Source organism: Grampus griseus (assembly GCF_964374135.1).
Source record: "Grampus griseus genome assembly, chromosome: 8".
Taxonomy (NCBI): Eukaryota; Metazoa; Chordata; class Mammalia; order Artiodactyla; family Delphinidae; genus Grampus; species Grampus griseus.
Genome location: NC_139002.1, coordinates 21,277,596 through 21,302,180, shown reverse-complemented (window position 1 = coordinate 21,302,180; position 24,585 = coordinate 21,277,596). Strand labels below are relative to the sequence as shown.

The following is a 24,585-nucleotide window of genomic DNA, read 5'->3' as shown; positions in this document are numbered from 1 at the left end:
AAATGCTTAAATTGTTCCTAGATTAACCAGATCTCCCGGGAAAGCTATGCACATACACTTATTAATATTTTTATAAGAATTCATTAACAAATTTTTATAGTGTTTTTCATGAAGGGGCTGGGTCCACTCATCCGATATATTTACAACTGTTGCAGTCTAAGCAGCTTTTAGTGGGACTGATGTTACAATCTAAATCGACCGTCTTTCCGTAAGATTGGTCTTAAAGGATGCAGGGGGGAAAGTGTATAAAACATTATATACAGGGGTGCCTATCAGCCCAGTTCACACCTCTAGCTTCCATAGGCTAGGTTGTTAGCTGCCTTATTGAATTCACCAACCACTGCAGGCCCAGAACTTCGCCATAGAGGGTGCTGAGCTACAGCAACCTGGTGTGGAAAGGGGATTGGGACGGTGGAGCTAAGGGAAGCTTTATTTAGACATAGTTGGGGGGGGGGGGGAAGGAAGCTGGTCGCGGGGCGGGGGGGGTGGGGTGTAGGAGGCTAACTCAGAGTAAAAGAGAGCTGAAGTGCTCCCCCACTGACTCCAACAGGACAAGACGCCTCAAAGTTGATGTTTTGACTCTCCTATCTCGACTCCAAGGCTTGGACTGGTCCCGAAGTCGGCGATCACTGCAGAAGTGGGATTCAGGTGGCGCACAAGGGCGCACGCTAGACCCCAGCTTCTATCGAGGAAACTAAGGGCTTCCGGCCGTGGTTGTGGCCAACTTAGCGAGTTTCCGGCGGAGGCTTGGGGGTGGGGTGGGCGGGGTGGGGCTGGGAGAAGGGCAAGGGAGCTTGGAGAAGCATCCTGAGTTGCCATGGAAACGAGGCCCAGCAACGGTCTTAGCAGCCGAAAGGAGTCCTGTGAAACTCACCAGCAGGGATTACTGGTGTTCACCGGCTCTTCGGATCGCGATGCCAACTTGGCCAAGCAGTTCTGGATCGGGGCATCAATGTATCCCCCTAACGAATCTCAGCTGGTGCTGTCCAGAGGTAGCAGTCAGCGTCTGCGGGTGGCGCGGCCCTCGAGGGGCAGTGTGCTTGGTGAGTAGCTGCCTCCTGTCAGCGATTTCTGCCTCCTCCCTAACCACAGGGCAGACACCAGAGCCCCTCCCAGGAGAAACTGCAGAACCTAATTCTAAATGTCTAAAACCCTGTACAAACAGTTCTAAAATCTTCCCAGCAATCCTTCCACCCCAAAATGATCGGTGGTATCTTTGTTACATCTAAAAGTCCATCTGAAAATATCCCTTGGTTATGACATCTATTTGTCTAAACAGTATAGAATAATCTGGGCAAATGTTATATGTTGGCTGAAAGGATATGAAGGATGATTTTTCACATAATAGAGTTCCAAAGTGAAAGCCCTAGAGAAGGTTGAAGGCAGAGTCAACATTAGGAACCAAGTTCCCTAACCTGTAAGGCCTAAGATGGGAAACTGTTATGCAATTTTTACAGGTATGGAAAAATTAAATACCTTTAATGCTGTGGTTTTTCCAATGACTACTTCCCTTTTGTATTTTTTTAGAGAAAATTTACTTCCAGCCTTTTTTCCTTGAGAAAAGCAGTTAAGTACCAAGTTTTACACCTTTCAATATCCTGATTCCTAGACTCTTAAAAAAAAAATAGGTAATAAGTGTAAAGATACAACTTCTTCTTTGGCATAACTTTCTGAATTGCATACCAAGACCCTGCCTCAGAGACCACCCCATTTATCCAGAGGAAAATGCCTAAATTCCTATAACATATTGAGTAGGAATGTAGAAATTGTAATCTACGATACTTCAAGTAAGTTCTGTTTAGAGACCTTTTCTTGTCTCTGGACTCGGGATACTCCTCTTCTAAAGAGATTAGAGGTTCCCTGCAGCCAGAGCTAATTAATTCAATCTCCAGTTATTTATGAATCTGGTTCATAAAGTTTCAAGACAGTACGTATTTGTGTTTACCTTCCAACTTTATGTATTGCCTTTTAAACTTTAATTTTTTATCAACATTATTGTAAAATCATGATAAAATTATTTTAGATTGTATTTGATTCTGTTTTCTTTAGAGAAAAGAGATGTCACTGCTGAAACCCTAAAGATTCAGGAATCTGAGGAGAAAAAAAAGTATCTCCAAAAGGTAGGCCAATATTACAGAAAGTCATCTGATTTTCATTAAAATTTCATTATTATTTTCCAAATCATCCCAATTATTCTTTTTTTAACGTATGTATATAAAAATTTTCTGCTTCTAGTATGTCAGCTTGAGCAATAGGAAAACCTTTATTAGAATTTTAATTAAAGTTTAAGAAATTCTATTAAACTTTGGCTATTCTCAGTCTCTGCAAAAGCCCAAGGATGTGTAAGAACAATGAAATCAGAGGGAAGTGGGGAAAGATGGATTCACACACTTTCCACCCAATAAGGCCCCAAACCATATACAGTGTTGTAAGAACAGAAATATTGTAAGAACAGGAAAAACTGAATAGAATTGACTTAATAGGTCAAAAATAAATGATCAGAGGAATGAGTCCATCATCTAGAGCCAGTTTGCCTAAAGGCTGCAATCAAACACATTGGTGTTGTCAAATCAACTGAACGTGTCTCTTCTTGGCAACATCCCTTGTTTGCTTTTATTTTGCAGGCACAGCCCCTAACTCAACAATTAGTACAGTGATTTATAGAAACATTTTGTTTGGTTAATGGATAAATTCCATTCCTCTAACTGTTCCTGTACTATAAAAGCAGATAGAGGATTCGTCTGGCCTAATGTCTTTAATCAACAGATGTATTGGCAAAGTCCAAAAGACTTATTGAGAATTCTACATAAATTACAGAACAATGCATTTGAGTTTGCTGATCACATTAGTTTCCTTTGTGGACTCTTGGTGATTCCTCCAAAAAAATTAAGTGATCAGAAATAGTCAGCATTTTATTCTCTCTTGAGGATATTAGATAATGTATATTTATACCAGCACTTAATAATGGGAAGGGAACCTAATTCTCAGTGAAGCAAAAATCATTAAAAGTTGACTTCTTCAGCACATTTTAATTTCATTTTTGGAAGGGATTAGAAATAAAAGATTAAAGAAAAACTGTTATCAACTTCTTTCATCTTTTGTCAAACAATTAAGACAATATGATGAGTTACAAGTAGATGTTCTGCTAATGGTAGTCTTAGAACTGATTTCCTTGCCTCAGGTTCTTCTATTATTAATTACTTAATTAATTCCCAGATATCTATTGAGATCCTGCCATGTGCCAAGTACCATACTAGATGCTGGGAATACAAAGACAAGATGTGTTCCCTGAGCTCAAGGAGTTTATAATCTGGTGGGGGAGAATGCCAATTAAAGGCAGGAATTATGATACATTTTTATGATAGATGTATGCAGTTAATACTATGGGAACACATTGAAGGACATCAAAGTCAAGCTTAAGGAGTCAAGAAATCTTCCCAAAGGAACTGAGTCTCAAAGAATGTATAGAGTTGAGCAAACAAAGAATATCCTCCATGCTGCACTAGTTACCTTCCTAAAACCCAAATCCTATTGTGCTGTATTGCTGTATTAGTCTGCTAGGGCTGCCATAACAAAATACTACACACCAGGTGGCTTAAATAACAGAATTTTATTCTCTCACAGTTCTGGAGGCTGGAAGTCTGAGATCAAGGTGCCTCCAGAGTTGGTTTCTGATGAAGCCTCCCTTCCGGGCTTCTAGATGGCCACCTTCTCACTGCATCCTCACATGGCAGAGGGAGAAAGCTTTAGTGTCTCTTCCCCATCTTGTAAGGACACCAGTCCTATTGTATTAGGGCCCTAATGACCTCATTTAACTTTACCTCCCTAAAGGATCTGTTTCCAAATAGAGTTACACTGAGGGTTAGGGCTTCAACATAGGAATTGCAGGAGTGGGGGTGGAAATGACACAATTCAGTCCATACACCTACTTTTGTTCTTTTTCCCCTGGCTCTCCATTTCTGCAGGATGGAGACCAGACTCTCCAGCATGGTATTCAAGTTCTTTTCCAGTCTGACTATAACCTGACTGGCTTCTACCACTCTCCTTCCTCCTTCCCCTATACCCCACCCTACCCCCAATGCAGGCTACTCAGTACTGTTGGTTCTCACCACTAGGCTTGGGCATATTATGTACCCCTCCCCACATGTGCTACCGAAGTGGTAAATGGGTAAAATATATTTTTTCTAAACCTAAATATGCACATTATACTGTGATATCTGCCAAATTGTACATTAAGTCAAGTGGGTCCTGCAATGCAGTATAAAGAAGATTCTATTATGTTGAGAGTACAAGATAAGAGACCTAACCAAGCAGCAAGCCAGCAGTATAGAAAGAGAATATTACTGAAACTGTGCCTTGTGAGTATATAGGAGAGCTGAATCAGTTTGGTACGATACAGTTCTAGTCAAACAATGCCATGGTGAAAAAAGCAAGAGAATTGTGTAATAACTGAAGGCTCTTACAGCTATCCGCAGATACTGTTGTGATGTGGTACTCATAACACCCAATTTAGTGAGTATATACCATGTGCTATATATATTAAAGTAAGCACTGTATATGCATCAACTCATATTCTCCTTAAAATAGCCTCATGATGATTATTCCCATTTAATCAAACAAGGCTTAAATGATTTTCCAAAGTTCCCACAACTGGTAAGTGGCCGAGCCTAGATTCAAAGCCTGTCTCCTAACTCCAAAGCCTGTGAGACTCATTGTGTTGTAATGATTGCTGGCCACGGCGTTGTTCAGCTATGCTGCCAAATATTCTAAAATTCAAAACTGTGGTATGAATACAAGTATGAGAAACGGTGACTATACGCTCTTTCTTCAACCTACAATGCACTTTCGTGTCTCTACCTAAAATGCTGTCCCCCATTTACCTTCAAGGCCCAGCTCAAATGCAACTTCTCTGTGAAGCTTTCCCAGAGGGGACTTAGAGACAACAGAATGAATAGCTCCCTTCTCTGTGCTCTCAGAGCAAGTCACGATCTGTGTTATAGGTAATTGCGTTATAGGTATTGTGTTATAGGTATGTTTCTGTCCTTCCTGCTAAATTCCAGGCACCATAGGGTTTGGAAGTCTGACTCGGCCACTTACTATATGAGTGACCTTGAGCAGCCTATTTAATTAACCCCTGTGAGACTCAGCTTTCCTCAGGTAGAGAAGGAGGAATGATAAAAATATCCCCCTCATTGAGTTGGTATAAGATATGTAAAGCGCTGGGCTGTTGTTTTCTCTCAACAAATGTTAACTCTCTTTTCCTCCATGAGGGCAGAGGTCATTTCTTATTTACTTAACTCTCGTGCTTTTCCGGCTATTGAAACTCAGTAAATATCGATATTTGTTGATTGAATAAATAAATGCATAACTGAATTAATCAGTGAACATATGCTGTACACAGTGATAACACCACTTGGGTTAGCCTTTTGTACATATACACATCTGGCAAATTTTTCTAGGCTGGCAATTTTTGCAAGAATGTTCCCCAAAGCTAGTCTGTTTGCAAGTCTGCTTTAGGACCAATTTAGCATATCCCCTCACATCTCGGTTTTGCTTTTACCTCGTGGGTCTATATATGATGGGAGGAAATGTGACTCCCTGTAATCACTAAGACATAGAATCTACTTTTGGACACTGCTGTTTTTCTAAGTCCGTAGTACTCTCTCTGCATTGCTGCCACCACCATCCTAGAATTCTTACCTTAATGGCAGAACATAAATGGGGAGGTGGGAGGTTCTAGGTAACTAATAAAACATTTACAATGATCTATTCAATTTGAGAATCTTCTACATATTTTGAACATATACATTTGTATAAGTAAAATGCCTGTTATAATTTTCATTATAAAAAGCGAAAAAATATTTCCCATCAAGTCTCTTAAAGGTTTTTTCTTCCACTTTCTCCTTAAAATTAATGAAAATCTAAAAATTTATCTCTGTCTCTCCTAAAAGTACTTTTATAGCTTTTTCTCCCCAACTGATACTGATTTTTCAGTTACTAAACTTTTAAAACTTTAATGTTATCCTCCATTTTGGAATATTTTCCAGGTATACCTTATAAATGCTTTTGGTTAGTGGACAAAATGCTATTAATCACAAGTACTATTTCTGCGATGGATATCCATGGCAGAAAATCAAGAACAATTTGAGTCTGTCAAGATTAAATGGCTTACCATGTCCATAAAGGAAACCTTATAGCACTCTACTGGACCATTATTCTTCCTTTGAGAGTTCTAAAGTAGTCTGAAAACATTATAAGAAATGAATAGTCAGCTAATTCTTTGAAATCATAAAACTAATTTGCTTTTTAGTTTTGCCACCTTTAAGAAAGCTCTTTAGCTGATTATCTCTTTATGAAAAGAATTATAAATGATTCATTTGCTGGGAGGAGGAAGAAAAGATCAGAGCAGTACTTTAAGGCATGTATATAGATGACGTATTTAGAAATGTCCATCTAGAATCAGAGTTTTAACGTGAGTGAATATAAACTAAAGATTTTCACAAGGAAAATATGCAATCTGCAGAACAACAATAAATATATACTCTTTATTGGGAATGAGGTTTTAATCTGTTCAGTCACACAACCTGTACAACCAATACTGACCATAGTGTAAGTCTTCCTCAAAAGTCAATTTGCTATATGGTGCTTCAGTGAACCAGAAGCAAATCATGCTATGATGAGAACATTCTTAGAAAAAGAGTCTAAGAAGTTTCACAAAGGTGTATTTTTAGACACCGAATCATGAAAGTGGAAAACTTTAACATTATCCTCCATTATCTTACACTTTCAAAGGGATGCTCAGAATCATTATAAGTCAGTTTTGTAGAGCCAAACCAAAGATACAATAAACTTCCTCAGTGTCATTGCCCAGGATGCTCAGATAAAAGAAAATCCTCTTTGTTGTCAAATTGCCCAGGAATGGCTTCCCAGACAAACCAAATTTTTCTCAGTCACAGTGTTATCTGGCTTTGTTTTAATTTTACTTTCCTGCCCTCATGTAATAATAACAAAGTTCCTTTTCCTCCATAAAATAAATACCATTAGGAAGTGGTGGATTTCTCCTTCACCAACAAAAGATACTTATTTAAATTCTTGTTGTCCCTAATTTGTCAAAGAATTCAAGAGGAAGAATCATAAAAACAGACTGTGCATTCACAGTAACGAGCAAATGTTGTTGGTAGTAAATGATAATTAAAAGATTGCATAAATATGAATCACTCTTTTAAATCCTCTATTGTACCACTTTGTTTTGAAACGTTATTCAATCTTGGGAAACATTTTCAGTTGACAGGTGAGGTTCCCCTCTTAATCTTCTTTAGCAACATCTATGAAAAGATACTCAGGGTAAGAAATGAGATTTGAGATCAAATAGCTGAATTCATTGCCCCAGGCAGACCCAGCCCCAGAGTTGGTTAGGGTCATGCCCCAAATGCATTGCATCCTCTTTTTTCCAAAGATCTGTATACTTTCTCTTCTGTATACATTCACCCTAAGAACAAAATAAAAGCATTTTAAGCCCTGCAGTACAATTAGGCAAGGACCCATACTATCTATCTCCTGGTAAAACATGATTAAACTACTGAACACAGAATGAAGCAAAAAAGGATGGTGTATTTTTTAAAATAAAGGCAGAACTATCAATTTGATTCCAGCTACAGGAAGCCTTATTGTTCAAATTTGTAAACACCTTATAAGCAGTAGGGTGAATCAAATAGAATTTATTGAAGAACTGGGTAATTCTGTGGATCAGGTAACTCAGAAAATACAACATACCTGAAATCAAATCCATAATCTGCCTTTTCCCTTTGCCTCTATCAAGATGAAAAGATATGTAGGTAAGTTATATTGGAGCCAGAGAAGAAAATTTAAAATTTTATGTATCTATATTTACTTCACCATTTAATCACTTTCTATGCTAAGGTATTTTAGTCACCATAGGTGTGGTCAAGCATACCCTCGGAGCCTGAGGTGATACAGCCGTTTGTCTATTTGGCTCCTGAGATTGTGCAGTTCCCCAAGCCACTGTGTTGGTAATATAGTCAATCCTCATTATTCACAATTCCATATTTGCAAATTCACTTACTAGCTCACTAGCAACAGTTTATTTGTAACCCCAAAATCAATACCTGTAGCACTTTCATGGTCATTGGAGGACATTCACAGAGCAGAGAAAATTTGAGTTGCCCAACACATGTTCCTAGCTGAGGTTGAACAAGGCAATGTTCTGCCTTCTTGTTTCAGCTCATACTGTGAACAGTATCCTTTTTGCAGTTATTAAATGCCACGTTTTTTGCTTTTTTTTTTTTGATGATTTCACTGTTTTAAATAGCCTCCAAGTGCTGAAGTACTGTCTAGTGTTCTTAAGTACAAGCAGGTTGGGATATGCCTTATGGAGAAAATACATGCATTAGATAAGCTTTATTCAGACATGAGTTATAAGTGCTGCTGGCTATGAGCTCAATGTTGATGAATCAACAAGGTATTTTAAATAAGGTGTCTATAAAGAGAAATACACATAAAACAAGGCTATACATTGATCCATTGGTGAAATGTTGTGATCAAAGACAGGCAGGAACCTAGGAGACATGATCAGCTTGGCGACAATGAGTCTACAGTTTCTTCCGCTTGAAAATGCTTTTCTCCCGTTTCTCCCTTTAGCTAATGCCTACTTGTATTTAAAAACAATTCAAAAATAGTCACATTCAAGTCTTTCTTCATCCTTATATATTCCCCAGGCTGATAACAAATGCCCCTTCTTTTGCGCTTCCCTAGTACCCTGTGCATTCCCCAGTCATAATCACTGACATATAGTACTGTGGTGTTCTTGAGGTATGTACTGTGGTGTAGTTGAGGTATTTCTCCTGCAGGCTCTAAGTTTCTTAAGGAAAAGGATCATGACTTCTTCGACTTTATAATCACAGGACCTGACAAATATCAGATGATCTCCTAACCTACCAAATAAATGCTTATGAGTGAATAAATAGATGAGTTAACTTGTCTGGACCAGAATCCTGCATGATAGTCCAGTTCCTTGAGCTGGCTGGCATATGAGGTACTCATTAATAGGAGGACGGTCCAAAATAGGATTCACCAAGACTCAGAGGCCTCACAGACTCAGAGGTAATGAACAGACACGTAGTCACTTGTGAAAAGGTTGTGCAAGCAACAGACAAGAGTGGAAATAGTCTGTAGGCCACAGAAGAAAGTCACAGTCAATGAGCATTAACAGTTCTCTGAAGGAAACGATACCAGGAAAAGGCAATAAATGGAAATTTAAGATCATGGTGCCAAGGTTCAACAGCATGTAAAAGAAATCTTGACGTGGGAATTAGAATTCAGCATCAGGAGTAGAAAATAAGTCAAGGCCACTGTCCCAGACTGTCGGGGATACTAGACAAAGAAACAAGACAAGGACTTGAACACATGGGACAAGACAATATTCTATATAGTAGAAATTTGGTGCAGAGATAGGCTTGGTTTTAAAATTTAAAAAAAAAAAGCAAATTCCTAGAAGCATGTACCTTTCCCCCAAACTCCAATCACATCCCTAAACTTTTGTGTCATTCCCTACTGCCATACCCAGAAAACTACTTTAGAGCCATCAATATATGAGACAATTCACCTAACTATAGTAATTTTTTCTTGGCCAAGCCAAAAGATACTGATCAAAAATCAATTTACCAATAATTGATTCTATTGTTGAGATAAACTCTTAACTATTTAAGGAAGAAAAAGGCATATTTTCATTGTAACACTAATTTGGTAATTTATTTGAAAAAACTTAGAAGTTATTTAAGATATTTTATCTAAACTTTGAAACTTTTATTTTAAAGAATAAATTTTTAGAGCACTGAATAAGTAAAAACAGAAAGAAAAAAGATAGTTCTTAATTGTGGTTATAAAGTTTTATATATTACCTTTGCATTCTCTGGGGTTTATGGCCATAAATGTTCCCAATAGATATAATGTAGATGTTGGAGTAGGTGTAGACATTAGTCTCTATGTGTGAAGTTGAATTGGACATTGTATGGGTCTCAATGCATACAGGTGAGGGCCCTGCACTGAAGTGTAGAGTCAGAAGGCCAAACTGAACTTTACAGAATGTTTGCCCAAAGCAGTTGAAAAGTTTGTAGCCTTAAAAAAAGAAGAGACATAGGCAAGGAAAGGGCCAAAGCTGAAGAGACAATGTCAAGCTCAGGCAAGAAGAGCCAAGCAAAGACATCAACAGTAGGATAAGACCCCAAGCCAAAAGTTAGGAGAATCTGATTTGGAAAAATTGTGCAAGATTCACTCAACAAATATTTATTGAGTGAACATTAAAATTCAAATCTCACTTATTGCTTTTTTAAAGAATAAGTGCCTTTTAAAGCAAGCATTAAAGCAGCTTTTCACTTTGCTGTACACCTGGCATTGTGCTGGACACTGGAGAACAATGATGAACGGCAACAAAAAACAGGATACAAACTCTGTCCTTATCTGAAACTTGCAATTTAATTAAGGAGAGAGATACTTATGAAGAATTTTACATGATATTAGAGGAACATTTAATAGGGCAGTATTGAGCCAACCAAAAGTGTCAGGGAGAATTTCTGTGAAGGTTAAGCTGAGATTCGAAGGAAGAGTGGGCATTAATTAGGCCAGAAGGAGCAGTGGAGGGAGCACTACGGGAGCATTCCGGACCGTAGAAACAGCATAGCACATGTCCAAAGCTGAATGGCCAGTGTGGTGATGGGAAGGTTAGGCCATAGTACATAAACAATAAGAAACCATTGAAAGGTTTTAAGTTGGGGGATGATAATATCAGATTTGTTTGAAAAAATTCAAGAGAATGAATTAAAAGTGGCTGGAGCAGAAGTGGGGAAACCAGAGTGAAGGCCATTGCAATCATCCAGTTGGGAGGTGATGGTAGCTTGGATTAGGAAAAAGTAGATAGATTTAAGAGATATTCAGGAAGTAAAATAAGTAGGACTTCCGTTGTGTATTGGATATGGATGGTGAGGCATAGCAAGGTATCAAAGATAACATAGTTTTCTGGCTTGCACAACAGGATGGATGGTGCCATTCTCTGAAACAAGGAACGTTAAATAAAGGTCAGGTGTTAGGGGCTTTGGGGGAAGGCGGAAGGGGTTAGAAGTTCAGTTTTAGACTCATGGAGTGTGCCTTTGAGATAAGCAATGATAAGCCTATTCGAGCTGTCAAATAGGCCTGTGGGCTAAATATATGGGCTAGAGAAGTATGGGCCAGAGATGAGATAGAGTCATCTGGATGGAGAATCCCCCACCCTCTCCTTCGTACAACCTAATGGGCAGGACAGGAGAGACATACCTGAAAGATGAGGTCAGTCCCATTCACCCATTCATCATATCTGTGTGACCATCAACATGATGAAAACATTAAAGACTCAGCAGTTACTTGTTTGCTAAGGACAAGTCTTGGTAATTATCGTTGACCGAATCATCAATAGTATATAATTCAATCACATATAGAAGTATCTTTAATATATCTATACTTTATTGAATTTAAAGGTGTAATAATTCATTTTATGCTCATACTGTTCTCAACATGAAAGTTCAAATCTCACTTATTGCTTTTTTTAAAAAATAAGTGCCTTTTAAAGCAACATTAAAGTAGTTTTTCACTTTGCTGTACACCTGAAACTAACACAACATTGTAAATCAACGATACTCCAATAAAAATTTTAAAAAATTAAAAACAAGCTGGGGGAATTTAAAAAATAAATAAATAAAGCAGTTTTTAAAAAGAGCTATGCAGGACTTCCCTGGTGGTCCAGTGGTTAAGAATCCACCTTCCAATGCAGGGGACGTGGGTTCCATCCCTGGTCAGGGAACTAAGATTCCACATGCCACGGGGCAACTAAGCCTGTGTGCCACAACTACAGAGTCCACGCGCTGTGGAGCCCATACACCACAACTACAGAGCTCATGCACTGCAACTACTGAGCCTGCACACTCTGGAGCCCGTGCGCCACGACTGGAGACAAGCCGGCGTGCCGCAGTGAAGACCCGACGCAGCTAAACATAAATAAATAAATAAATAAATAAATAAATATTTAAAAAAGGAAAAGTATTTAAAAAAATAAAATAAGAGCTATGCTCTTCAGGTAATTACTATTGGTTTTGCATTAAAATATATGTAACAGAATTAAGAAAAAATATGTAACAGAACCAAGAAAATACACATTTTTTTCTTTTTCAAAACAGATAAATTCATATTTTATCAAAACCTACATTTAAGAAAAATTGTTGACTCCCTTTTATGTAATGACTGATATGTTTCTCTCATTTTAGTAAGCCACTATTTTTCAAATGAAAATTATATATGCCCAAGCTGGGAATTGAGCCAGGATCAGGCAATTTTCAGGAGGTATGAAAATGTGCTTAGACGTGCATTTTTTTCTGCAAGTCAGCATTCTTCCTCCCTCCGATTAATAATCCTCTAACATCCACTCCCATAGATGACTGCCTTTAGATCTACCTTCTAAATATCAGATTAGAGCTGGAGAAAGCCTTTTCTCTGATTAGTCAGGCTATCTTTTAAAGTACATGGTAGATCATTTGCGGGCCAAGAGTTCTGCATCTTATTATTATAGTAGATATAAATTTACTATATGGAAGTTGTAGAATCTACATAGCAGATTTCAATTAATAGACACAGGGAATGGTAGTAAATTCATAGAGTAAATTCACAGTTGAAGCATTCTGCTATCAAAATCAACAGGCCAAGAGGCACATACTGCCTTTTGGAATCAAGCCCAAATGTGAGACATAGTTTTACCTTAAGCCAACAGTAATGCTAACCTTCCCCAACTGCATTTTGTAACAGAACAGGAATAGAAGCTACTGAAGATTGACTGTGTAGAATAAGAACTAAGACTCCCTTGTGATTCCATCGGGCATTTAACTTGCAATTATTGGCATAGAGATAAAACTTAAATTCTGGAGCCTCAAGAAAAACATCAGATAATGTTCTCTAATCTCTGTAAAACCACAGAACTTGGTTCTGCTTAGGTAATATTCTAAAATTGGAATGTACTGTAATTCTCATTTTATACTTATAATCAAAAGTCATCATAAATATTTAGCGTACATTAAATAAGATCTTAGAAAGTTCATCAGTTTATAGGTACCACTATAGTTTGACTATTCTTTACCCTTTAACCACTTTTTGCAAAGTGCTACATGATCCCATAAAATAAGTAAATTAACTTTGATCAAGCAGACTTCACTCTGGATTAGCTCCCCCTGCTGTGTATTCCCATAGCACACATTTTCCACTAGAATATAAATTTTTCTGTGAGAGCAGAGACTGTCTTCTTCACCATGGTTAATCCTAATTAATTCTTCATTTCCAGAATCAAGATTGAATAAAGAAACCATTCTGTTACTGTGTGTGTATGTGTGTGTAAGTGTGCCACAATCTCTACTATGTGTTTTAAGTAGTATAGCAAAAGAAGCATGGAGTCAAACAGAACTGAGAATGAGTTTGAATCCTTGGCTCTGGCAGTTACTAGGTACCTAATTAATGTTAAGTGACCCTGAGAAAAGTTGTTAATTTTTATGTTGGTTGAGTTCCTTCTATTTGTAAGGAGACAATAATATCATCTACCTCAGGATTAAAGGAATTACACAAAGCCTGACATCCAGCAAGTACCCAATGAAAGTTTGTTTTTATCTTCTCTGCTTTCCCTCTTTTTTTAACCCATAATTGAAAAATAAAATTTTAAGAAGTACAAAATAAGCTTTAGCATTAAATGAAATGGTTTGACCAAAGTGGTAAATCTCAAAGGTTGATGAGTAGATTATGAAAGACATGGTCACCCAGGTATCCACATCCTGATTAAACGACACAATCAGGACTGGCTTGCTCATACTGTAAAGAGACTCTCACATATTTTTCTTAACCCTATCTTCATCATCTGCAAAAAGAAAAATTACCACTGAAGGTATATTTTGAAATTTCAACTATGGAGCAAAATGTGTGGGCAAAGTTAATTTAACCATTGCACGTAAATAAAATATAATTAAATTTTATCATAATGCCTCTCTCTACAAATATAGATTAAGAGGTAAATGTCATGATAATTCTGCAGCTCTAGATCAGTGCAGGTCAGGGTTCTCAATTAGAACCCTGTCAAAAATCAAGGGAGAAAAGAATATTACTATATTCCACTATATACATACCCTTTGCAACAGTTCTTGGAAACCTAGAAAAAGACTCTGGTATAGAAGCTAACTTAGAAGCCAAGGTTATTAGAAGTAGTGGATAGTACAGCAAGTAGACCCAACTCAATCCAAGGCAAGCCCAACCAATGAGCTAAATATTGACTAAAATTAGTTGAAATGAAAAATATGGCGCTAATCTGCATAAGTACTATAGGTTTGGTTTGTTTGTTTATTTTGTTTTCGTGTTTGAGTAAATAGGTCTTTTTTTCCCTTGCAATAGTTTGGTAAGTTACTAGGAAATCGTCCATTTCATCTACATTTTCAAATTTATTTGTGTGAAGGATTCATGGTGTTTTTAATCATCTTTGTACTCTCTGCTGAGCTCTAGTTATTACCCCTTTTCATTTCTAATCATTTGCATCCTTTTTTCTTAAGTAATTATATCAAAGGATTATCTATTTTAATAGTCTTTTCAAAAAACCAACATTTGTTTTTATTATCCTCTGTCATTATTTTTGTTTCCTATGTTATCAGTTCTTGATTTTTATTACTTCTCCCTTCAATTTTGGGTTAGTTCTTATTTTCATTCTAACTTCCTTCCCTTCTCACTTTGTTTCTTAATTTTCCACTTTCTCTCTTTTCTAATATAAGTATTTATAGTTATAACTAGCCCTCAAAGTACTATTTTAGCTGCAACTCACAAGCTATCTAATGTTTTCATTATTATTGCACTTTAAGTATTTTTAAATTTTTATTTTGATTTATAGTTTGTCCCATGAAGTATTTAGAAGTATGCTTTTTAATTTCCAAATCTGTGAAGTCTTCTTATCTCTTTTTTATTTCTAACTTATTAATATTGAGGTCAGAAATATAGTTCCTATCTTCTACTAAATCAAGTATAAACAGAGCTATCTTTATGTCAATGTCCTCAGCATGATGCCATTCAACTATCCTATCCTATATACCTCTATTCCCCAAAACAAACATCTTGTCCCAGTCAAGCGAGGCTTATCGCCATCTTTCAGCAACTCTAAGTTTGTTCCTGCCTCTACATCTCCATTTATTTTTAATTGGATGAACTGCTATCTGCTTTTCATCACTGAGCATGCTTTTTGTATCATGATCATTAAGCTGCTCCCCTAGCTGCCTTTCTCCCTTTGATGTATTATCTTTAAATCCTTAGATTATTTATTTTAGAGGTCCTTTAGGGTTCTTCTAAAATTTTTACATGTTTTAAAATCTTAAACTTATATTAAGATTTTAGATTCAGCAATGAATTTGTGTAAATATTATTTTCCTTTATGTGCTTTTTTTCACACGTTTTAATGGTTGTGTCATGAGCATGTATTGCATTGATAGCCAATGGAAAGAATAAATACTTTTTAATTTCTACTTGAGTTAATATATTTCCCCCAGTGCTTCCTAGTCTATTTTCTTCAAGTGTTTTTCCTTTTCCAACCATCTGCTCCTCTCACCAGAGAATAGTAATATTTTTGAGAACTAACTACACAGCATATATACTCTAAGTCCTTTACTCATATCCTTATTTAATCATCAGAACAGCTTTGTCTGAGAAGCTTTATAATTACCGATGAGGAAGCTGAAGCACAAACATGTAAGTGACTTTTTCAAGGTCACACCGCTAAAATATAGTAAAGACAGTTTGAACCTGGGTCCATCTGACAGTGGAGCCAATGTGCTTCACTACTATACCACACTGGTTTCAAGAGTTTCTAGATTCTCTAGGTATCGGGATGGTTGCCAGGTAACTAAGCAAAGAGCTTATTGAATTGGAAACAGTTCAATACTCTTCTAAGATATTCTTAAGATTAAATTCAGTAATTAGTCTCCTATACTGTGGTGGTCAAGAGAAATTTTCTTTTGGTAATGTAGATAGGTAATCAGAGAAATAAACACTACCATATGCTATCTTTGATGAATGTTTCAGTCAAAAATTTTTAATCATAATACAAGGAAGAAACGCATTTTTCATATGAGAACCAGGTCTTGAGAAGAAAGGACCTTTCTTTTAGAGTCTAGTGCTTATTAAGAGCTTTTTTATAACTGAAATTTAACTGAGGAAAATGTTTATAATACACTGGAGAATTTGTAGAGGAATTTCTACTGCATAAAGGGCAAGTAATATCTTAGATATCCCTCCTTGTTTCTCCTTTCTTCCTTCCAACTCTAGTCACTAACTCACCTGTAGGTAAGAGGTTGAATCATCAAAAATCCTCCATGCCTGTACACAGAAGGTGGGTAATCCATCCTTTCCTCCTTTTTCCCACTCTTTCACATTTTGAAAGCATTGAAAAAAAATTTTTATATAATAATAATAGCTACCATTTATTGAATATCCACTGTATGCCATGCATTGTTAAGCAATGTTTGTATTATCTCCAATTTTCACAACCTTCCTTATAGATGAGAAATCAATACTCAGAGAAGTGGTTCTTTGATTTACCCAAGGTCACAAACCTCTAACAAATGGGATAGTGATTACATTGGAAGGAGGAAAGGAGGAACCAGGAGGAATAGTTAAGATATTACTTGCCATTAATCACAGAGCAGAATTGGGGTTCAGACCCAAATGTATTTGACTCCACTAATCTATGTTACCACCCAAATTGTTTGGCTCTGAAAAGCCAAAAATAGAGAACTCAGCAGCTTAATCCTTGAAGTGGCACTAAAATTCATTAACCTTCTATGAGATATTAAATGTATAAATGATCATATCCTAACTTACTAAAATCACTTTTTATTCTGTAATTTATTTTTTCGGGAGTAGGATATAACTATAAGTAATATGACTAAAATGTATAATATAAGAAAATATCCAGCATTAAAATATTATAAATATATTATGATACATAACTCTTGGGGATATAATATACAAATTATGACTATAATAAAAAATACTGTACTGGTATATTTGAAAGTTGCTAAGAGAATATATCCTAAAAGTTTTCATCAAAAGTTAAAAAAAGGCTTCCCTGGTGGCGCAGTGGTTGAGAGTCCGCCTGCCGATGCAGGGGACACGGGTTCGTGCCCTGGTCCGGGAGGATCCCACATGCCGCGAAGCGGCTGGGCCCGTGAGCCATGGGCGCTGAGCCTGCGCGTCTGAAGCCTGTGCTCCGCAACGGGAGAGGCCACAGCAGTGAGAGGCCCGCGTACCGCAAAAAAAAAAAAAAAAGTAAAAACAATTTTGTAGTTATATGAGATGATGGATGGTAACTAAACTCAAGTACTAATCATTTCACAATATGTATACATGTCAAGTCATTACGCTGTACACCTTGAACTTACACAGTGTTGTATGCCAGTTATATCACAACAAAAACTGAAAAAAAATTATAAATTCTGACCCCCTTATGCTATTATTTTAAGAATTAATAAATGATTTAAATGTCTTATAAATTCCATTAATGAACACAACCGAAACACCATGGTTAGAAATGAGAATTCTTTTGTTGTTATGAAATTAACAAGTAAATTATTTATCCCTACTAATAAGGTAAATTGTAAGAATTTTCTCTTACCACTGAATGTATTTAGTTATCCTGGCAGAGATTTCTTAGAATAGTTGGCACTGTTTTTGTTCTGATGACACAGTTGCCTACAGTAGTTTTGTTATGCATTCCCAGGAAACATGTCCAGGAAGCAGAAATCAAATCATATTTGAAAACTTTGTTTCTGGTGCATTATATTAAAAAACGGATTAACTTTTGTAATATAATATAATCCATTATAATAAAAAAGTACCTGAAATCAAAATTTAAATGAATGACTTTTTTACCCTACTATTATTTAAAGTCTTATAACTAAATATTTGTTCATTTATATTAGAAGCATTATGACAATATAACTTGCCTGTGACTACCCAATAGTTACACAGAAAATAATCATATAGTTTTGTTCATAGGGGATTTTAAGAACTAAACTTACCCACTGTTTAATTTCACTTTCTAAAACTTTTTTTTTTTTGCTTAGACTAATGATTGTGCATTAGTGTAATGGGTTCATTCATATATAATGACAAATCAATTCAACAAAAATTCATTGAGTATCATTTACAAGGCACTGTTAAGCTCTAAGGAAGGATAAAAGGATGAGTAACACTCTGAAAGAGACATGGTAGCAACTATGAGATAAAGCAGGGAAAGTAATATCAATACTGTAATAAGGGTATAAAGTGCTGTGTAATCACAGTATGGGAGCATTTAATTCCCACTGAGTACATGTGTAATGGGGGGAAAGAAACTAACATTGAATATCTACACTGAAAATATCCCAGGTCTTTTTCTATAGACATTATTTTATTCAATCCATAGCAAATTGACAGGTATTTTTAAATTAGCTTAGTTTTTCAGAAACAGAATCACAGAAAACTAACTTATGGTTACGAAAGGGGAAAGGTGCGGGGGAGGGATAAACTGGGAGTTTGGGAATGACATATACACACTACTATACTTTTAAAATAGATAACCAACAAGAACATATTTTATAGCACAGGGAACTCTGCTCAATATTCTGTAATAACCTAAATGGGAAAAGAATTTGAAAAAGAATAGATACCAGTATATGTATAACTGGAAAAAAAATAAGCTTAGCTTTTAAAAGACCCTGAATTTTTTTTCCTTTCAATCTCTGTGATACATGATGCCTTAAATTCAAGTAAAAAGAAGAAATCTTGTCCCAAAATAAATAAAATTAAAACTCTGTAGGCTCTTAAAAGGCAAGATTAATATGACTTGAGCGGAACGAAGCAAAGCCAAAGCAGCAGTGTACTCTGCCGATTACTCGTGCAGCAGCACAGCCCCTCCTCCCACGTCTCGGTGGAGCGTGCCTGAGCTTTGCAGCTTCTCTTGCAGCCATGAGGACTAAAGACTCATCCTGAGGAATTACTTAGTAATATGCAGCCTCCAGGGCTTTGCACACCCTGTTTCCTCTGCCTCGAAAGCTTTCTTCCCCATCCCATCTGTACTGTTATCTGGTGACTACGCTTTCAGGCCTAATCTTGGACATCACCTCCACTGGGATATCTTCTCTGAGTTTCCCCCACAGATACATACACACCTTCATCTGAACCTCCTCGGTTCTCTTATTTCATCCTATTCTAATCCCGTTGTAGTATATGTGAGGTGAGACTATTGTCTTTTTCTCCACAAGTCTGCCATCACCTGGCAGGCAAGAATGGTATTTTGTTCAGCCCCTAGCACAGTAATGTTGCATCATAGGTGCTCATTACAGATTGAAATGTGTCCCACCAAAAAAGGAGACATGTTGAAGTCCTAACCCCCAGTACCATGAAAAGTGACCTCATTTGGAAATAGAATCATTGTGTTTAAAATTAGTTAAGAAGTTAATACTAGAGTAGGGTGGGCCCCTAATTCAACATGACTGGTGTCCTCATAGGACAACCATGTGAAGACAGGGAGAAAGCAACATGCCACCGAAAGCAGAGATTAGAGCTACACAGCTGCCAGCCAAAGAAAGCCCCAGGTTGCCAGCAAATGACCAGAAGCTAGGAAGAGGCAAGGAAGGATGCCCCTACAGGTTTCAGAGGGAGCATGGCCCTGCTGACACCTTGTTTTGGACTTCTAGCCTCCAGAACCATGTGACAATAAATATCTGTTGTTTTAAGCCATCTAGATTTTGATACTTCGTTACTGCAGCCCTAGGAAAATAATGCAGTGCTTAATAAATTTGAATGGATGGATAGATGACAGAATTTTTACCGAAATATGACAAATCTATGTCCATTCTCAGTTATATCTTCCTTCTAGCCTTGATCTAAGCGGAGCTTCTTTCATTTTATTTGGCCATTTGAACCTACAAGTTTGATTTGTCAGATTCTCAGATTTCTTTCTCCTCTTGTTCACAAACACTCCAGATGCGATTTTCTGCCTCGCCATCTCCAATACTGAACATAACTGTATTCTATGAAAAAAATTTTGTACCCATATTTGCCTCTTTGTATACAGTCTATATCTTGATAAATCTTTGTGCCTGCACTAAAATAGTGGGGGGTTTTGTTTTGTTTTGTTTTTTACTCTTAAGAAAACTCACCTGAGGATGCGCATGTCTCAATATCTTAAGACAGAGGAGCAATGGCGTGTGAGATTCTGTTCTGTATGTACGCTACTTAGAAGAGCCCTCTTGCCATGGATGTCCATGGCAGCATGCTGTTTGAGCTGGCTGATTTTGTGTCTTGCTACCATTTAGTGGCAATTTAGTGTGGTGGCCAATAGCTTGGGCTTTGTTTTCAAGTAGAGCTGGTATCAAATCCAGTTCTGCCACTTAAAACCTTGAGTAAGGTATTTAACCTTAGTATTCTTCACATTCCTCATATATAAAATGGGATGATAGTGATGTCAAAATTCTGAGTTACTATAAGAAAATAATGATAAAACATATCAAGTTCTTAGTATGGTTCATGTAGTAAAGTCAATAAAAGTTATTATATGGGCAAGAAAAATTCTCTCCATTTAGAATCAAATTCAAATTATTTTGTAAAGCAGCATCCTCTGGAATAAAAACTGAATTGTGTTATAAATGAAAAGTATAAAACTATCATGGAAAAAATTTTTAATTCTGCCCCAAAATACAAGAAGGAAAATGGAAAAAATCCTACCCCCACCATGGACACATAGCTTTATTATTGAGTCAAAAGACTCATCTGCTCTTTTTTTTTTTTTCCTTTAAACAGGCTAAAAAGAGAGATGAGATTATCCAACTCTTAAAAAAACAAAGAGAAGAAAGGATCTCGGTGAGACTGATAGTGAGACATTCAGATAAACCTTGGGGCAGGGCGGGGTGGGGGTGGTGGTGATATGAACTATGGGAAATTCTGAGAGGTTTTATAGCTTTACTCCCTAAATCTAGGTATGCTGGAGGGGGCAGGGCATAGACATCAGATAACCTGACAGTCCTTGATAAACCAAAGATATCTCCACAGTGTGCAACTCTGCTGGCACAGAAATGGTGCTCTTGTCTCTGGGCTTATTGTCACATGTTGTAAAGCCGTAGGATATTAACATGGGCTACTTCATTGCTAGTATTTGTTTTACAATGATTGATCTTGCTTAGATCCTACAAAAAAAAATGCTAAATGAAGAGGAAAAAACAATAAAAGCAATAGCACCGCATACACTTCCGGATGTACAAACACACTCTCCTGAATGAACCCCCTAATCTGGACCATTTCTAACCCCACAGTCTCCAGGTTTAAGAAGCTGGTCATTATAAACTCTGTGATAATTTTACCTCAGATTTTTTTCAAGTAAGTAAATTTCAGTCAGTGCAAGAACTAAAAATTTTCCTTTTTTATTTTTATTTTGTTTTGTTTTAGAAAGAACTGGTTTCCCTTCCTTATAAACCAAAAGCCAAAGTACACAAAGCAAAGTAAGTTTACTTCTGTCAAAGAAGTGCTTCTTTTTTTTTTTCAATCAGTTTGCTCCCTACCTTCAAATCTTCTAAAAACCCACCCACTGTTTTAGAGATTTCTTGCCTTGAGAAAACTTTCTTCTGCTCATCTACATTAAAACCTGTGCCCACTTACATGTCTGTGCAACATGCAAGTATAAACTGGTGCAAACAGGAGAGTAGATCAACCTCGAGTCTGTACACATTCTCTTCCCCTCCTTTCTCATCCTGGGTAATTGTATTCACCTGCCATCACTCCCCTTCAGTACCCCTAACACCTACCCACACCTAGCCCTGCCATCTTTGGCAGATCAGCAGGTCTTCTAGATTATCAACTCTGATACCACCAAAGGCATACCTAAGCTTGCTAAATCTAAGTTTATGTAGCAAGGGCTCTAGCTTCACAGTGATGGGTTAATAGCCTTATCACCGGAATAATGTTAGAGCAGCACCAGGAACATGGTCCAGAAGAGTTTAAAGGAAACCGGCTATCACTGGTTAATCACGAAAGAATCCCTAATAAAAAATGTAAATGTCTTCATTATTGTATTCTGATTGAAACCCAATGTGGCTAACTCAACATTAATTTGACAAATATTTATTTGCATACTACATTCAGGGAAAAACAAAAAGTAATAGAATTTTTATTCTTATCTAATTGGTATTGAGGCTGACTTCCTTGAATGTTATCAGATGTTATTAGTGAAAAATTAATATGTCTATGCTGATTTTTAAAACTTCTGAAAAAATGGAAGGATCACTTAATCACCTGGCTATATTGTCTATACAATGTTCAACAACTTAATTTCTTGCTTTTCAGCTAGATGATTTGACTTAGCTTCTAAGGGTGAAGCAAAACTAGTCCAGTCAAAAGTTTACTTATCTGATTCAGATAATGAAGATTGCTACTTGAATTGTATCAACAGATCTGTCTGGGTACCTTAGATTTCTGTGCATATTTTTATAGGAGTGATCAGAACAGTCCTGTTACTATCCATGTAGATTCACCTAAGAGTAAAACAGTATTTCACAACTTGAACGGATAATTCTCTTAATGATTTAAGTGCTTACCTAATTCCTTTTGTGTACCAGGTTGGCCTCCCTCCTGTGTCCTGAAGCCTTGAATTCTATTCCATTTCACTGTGACATCTTCTTCCCCTGAGCTTCTTACACAGTCACTGTCTGCACCATTCTTTTGGCAGTTAGTCATGCACTACTTTGTGCCCATATTTTATAATTATTCAACTCTTATTATCTCTTAAGTTGTTATTTAACTTTTCACATATTTTTTACTCGTCTATGACTATATTGTAAGTTCCGTGAGAAACTGGGTCACCCAAAGTGCCTAGCACACTGCCTCCATGTAGGAATTCAGAAAATATTTGTTACCCCCCATCAAATTTTTTTTTTTGGCCATGCCAAGTGGCTTCCAGGATCTTAGCTCCCCAACAGGGATTGAACCTGGGCCCGACGGCGAAGGCGCCAAGTCCTAACCACTGGACTACCAGGGAATTCCCTGTAACAAAAAATTTTAGCTAAAAAATGTCATGTAGTTCAGCATTAGCTAATTTAGAAAGTGGTGTTTCTATACTGTACAGTAATTTGTAAACATTTTTTAATTTGTGAAATATCTTAAACACAATTTTAATTTTGCCCTCTTTTTCCTCCCTCCATCCTTTCCTATCTACCCAAACTTTCCCCACATATACAGATATGCCCTTACCATCACTCCTTCATCAGATCTTAGGATACTCCAGGTTCCCTTCTGTCAGAAAGAAAGAACTAGAAAGTGTGTACATAGTAAAGTTTCAGTGGCACTATGTTTTTTTATCCAATATTTGCATCGTAAAAGAGGGCTGACAAGAAGGAACAATGGGTCATCCAAAGAAATCAATCACCAATGATGAAATCTCAGAGGTTTGACTCAGGTAAGCACAATATATTTAAGTTTAGGAAGTCTGCTCCTGTGCCCTTCAGGTCACACTTGACAGTGGAATGACCACTCCTCCCATACAGATGTTTACACTTGATTGCAAAATCTAAGGCATAGTCAGAATGCAAGACAGTAAATCTTTATTGGAGAAACTTTCAAAAGTTTTTTTCATGCCACGTTGTGTTCACAACTACAGAGTTCTGTGTATTGGAACTGATTCATGTTACTGCCAACAGGAAAGTGATTTCAGAGTCAGATAAAGAAGACCAGGAAGAAGTCAAAGCCTTGGACTAATTTGATTGACACATGGGAGAGGATGGCTCACTTAGATCTTCACTTTTGAAACAACCTGCTCTTACATCAGGATCATTGGAATCAGTTAAATTAGACAAAGAAATAAAAGTTAAATATGTAGCACTTCTAGGAATTTTACCAGTTATTGAATACTTGTGTCTATTTTACTTAGTGAATATCACTGTATTTGGTACCACACAGTAATCGTCTCTCTCATCTTATACATTCACAAACTCCTCTTTATCTTGTTTTCATTTGAAGTGTATTTCCAAAATTGCTATATTTGGTCTATGTTATGAATATCAGATAAACAAGAAACAGGGGCTTTATGTGCTTCAACTTGCAGACCACCAGTAAAAACAGTTAATAAGGAAATAGAGATGAAAGGTCAGTCCTGAAAACTTTAAAGTCTTCTTGCAGTAAAAAAAAAAAAAATCCATTTCCCAAAATTTGGTTTACTCAGTTTCTGGAACATGTCTAAAGTCAGAAGTGAATTGCTTCTAGTTCTGTGACTAGCTGGCTCAACATTCCTTTGTCTTATTTATTTATACTTTTTTTTATACAGCAGGTTCTTATTAGTCATCAATTTTATACACATCAGTGTATACATGTCAATCCCAATCGCCCAATTCATCACACCACCACCACCCCTCCACTTTCCCCGCTTGGTGTCCATACATTTGTTCTCTACATCTGTGTCTCAGTTTCTGCCCTGCAAACCAGTTCATCTGTACCATTTTTCTAGGTTCC

At 36.9% G+C, this 24,585-nt stretch overlaps 1 protein-coding gene across 1 annotated transcript; it reads left to right on the top strand.

Annotated features, from left to right (window-relative positions):
* Positions 1-817: 817 nt before the first annotated feature.
* On the top strand, positions 818-23,835 carry HOATZ (HOATZ cilia and flagella associated protein; the record flags this gene model as incomplete). Its single annotated transcript, XM_082660469.1, has 6 exons — positions 818-1,043; positions 1,528-1,566; positions 2,050-2,120; positions 20,893-20,952; positions 21,535-21,587; positions 23,778-23,835. The coding sequence occupies 6 exons, from the start codon at positions 818-820 to the stop codon at positions 23,833-23,835; spliced, it is 507 nt and encodes a 168-aa protein (XP_082516595.1).
* Positions 23,836-24,585: the final 750 nt, after the last annotated feature.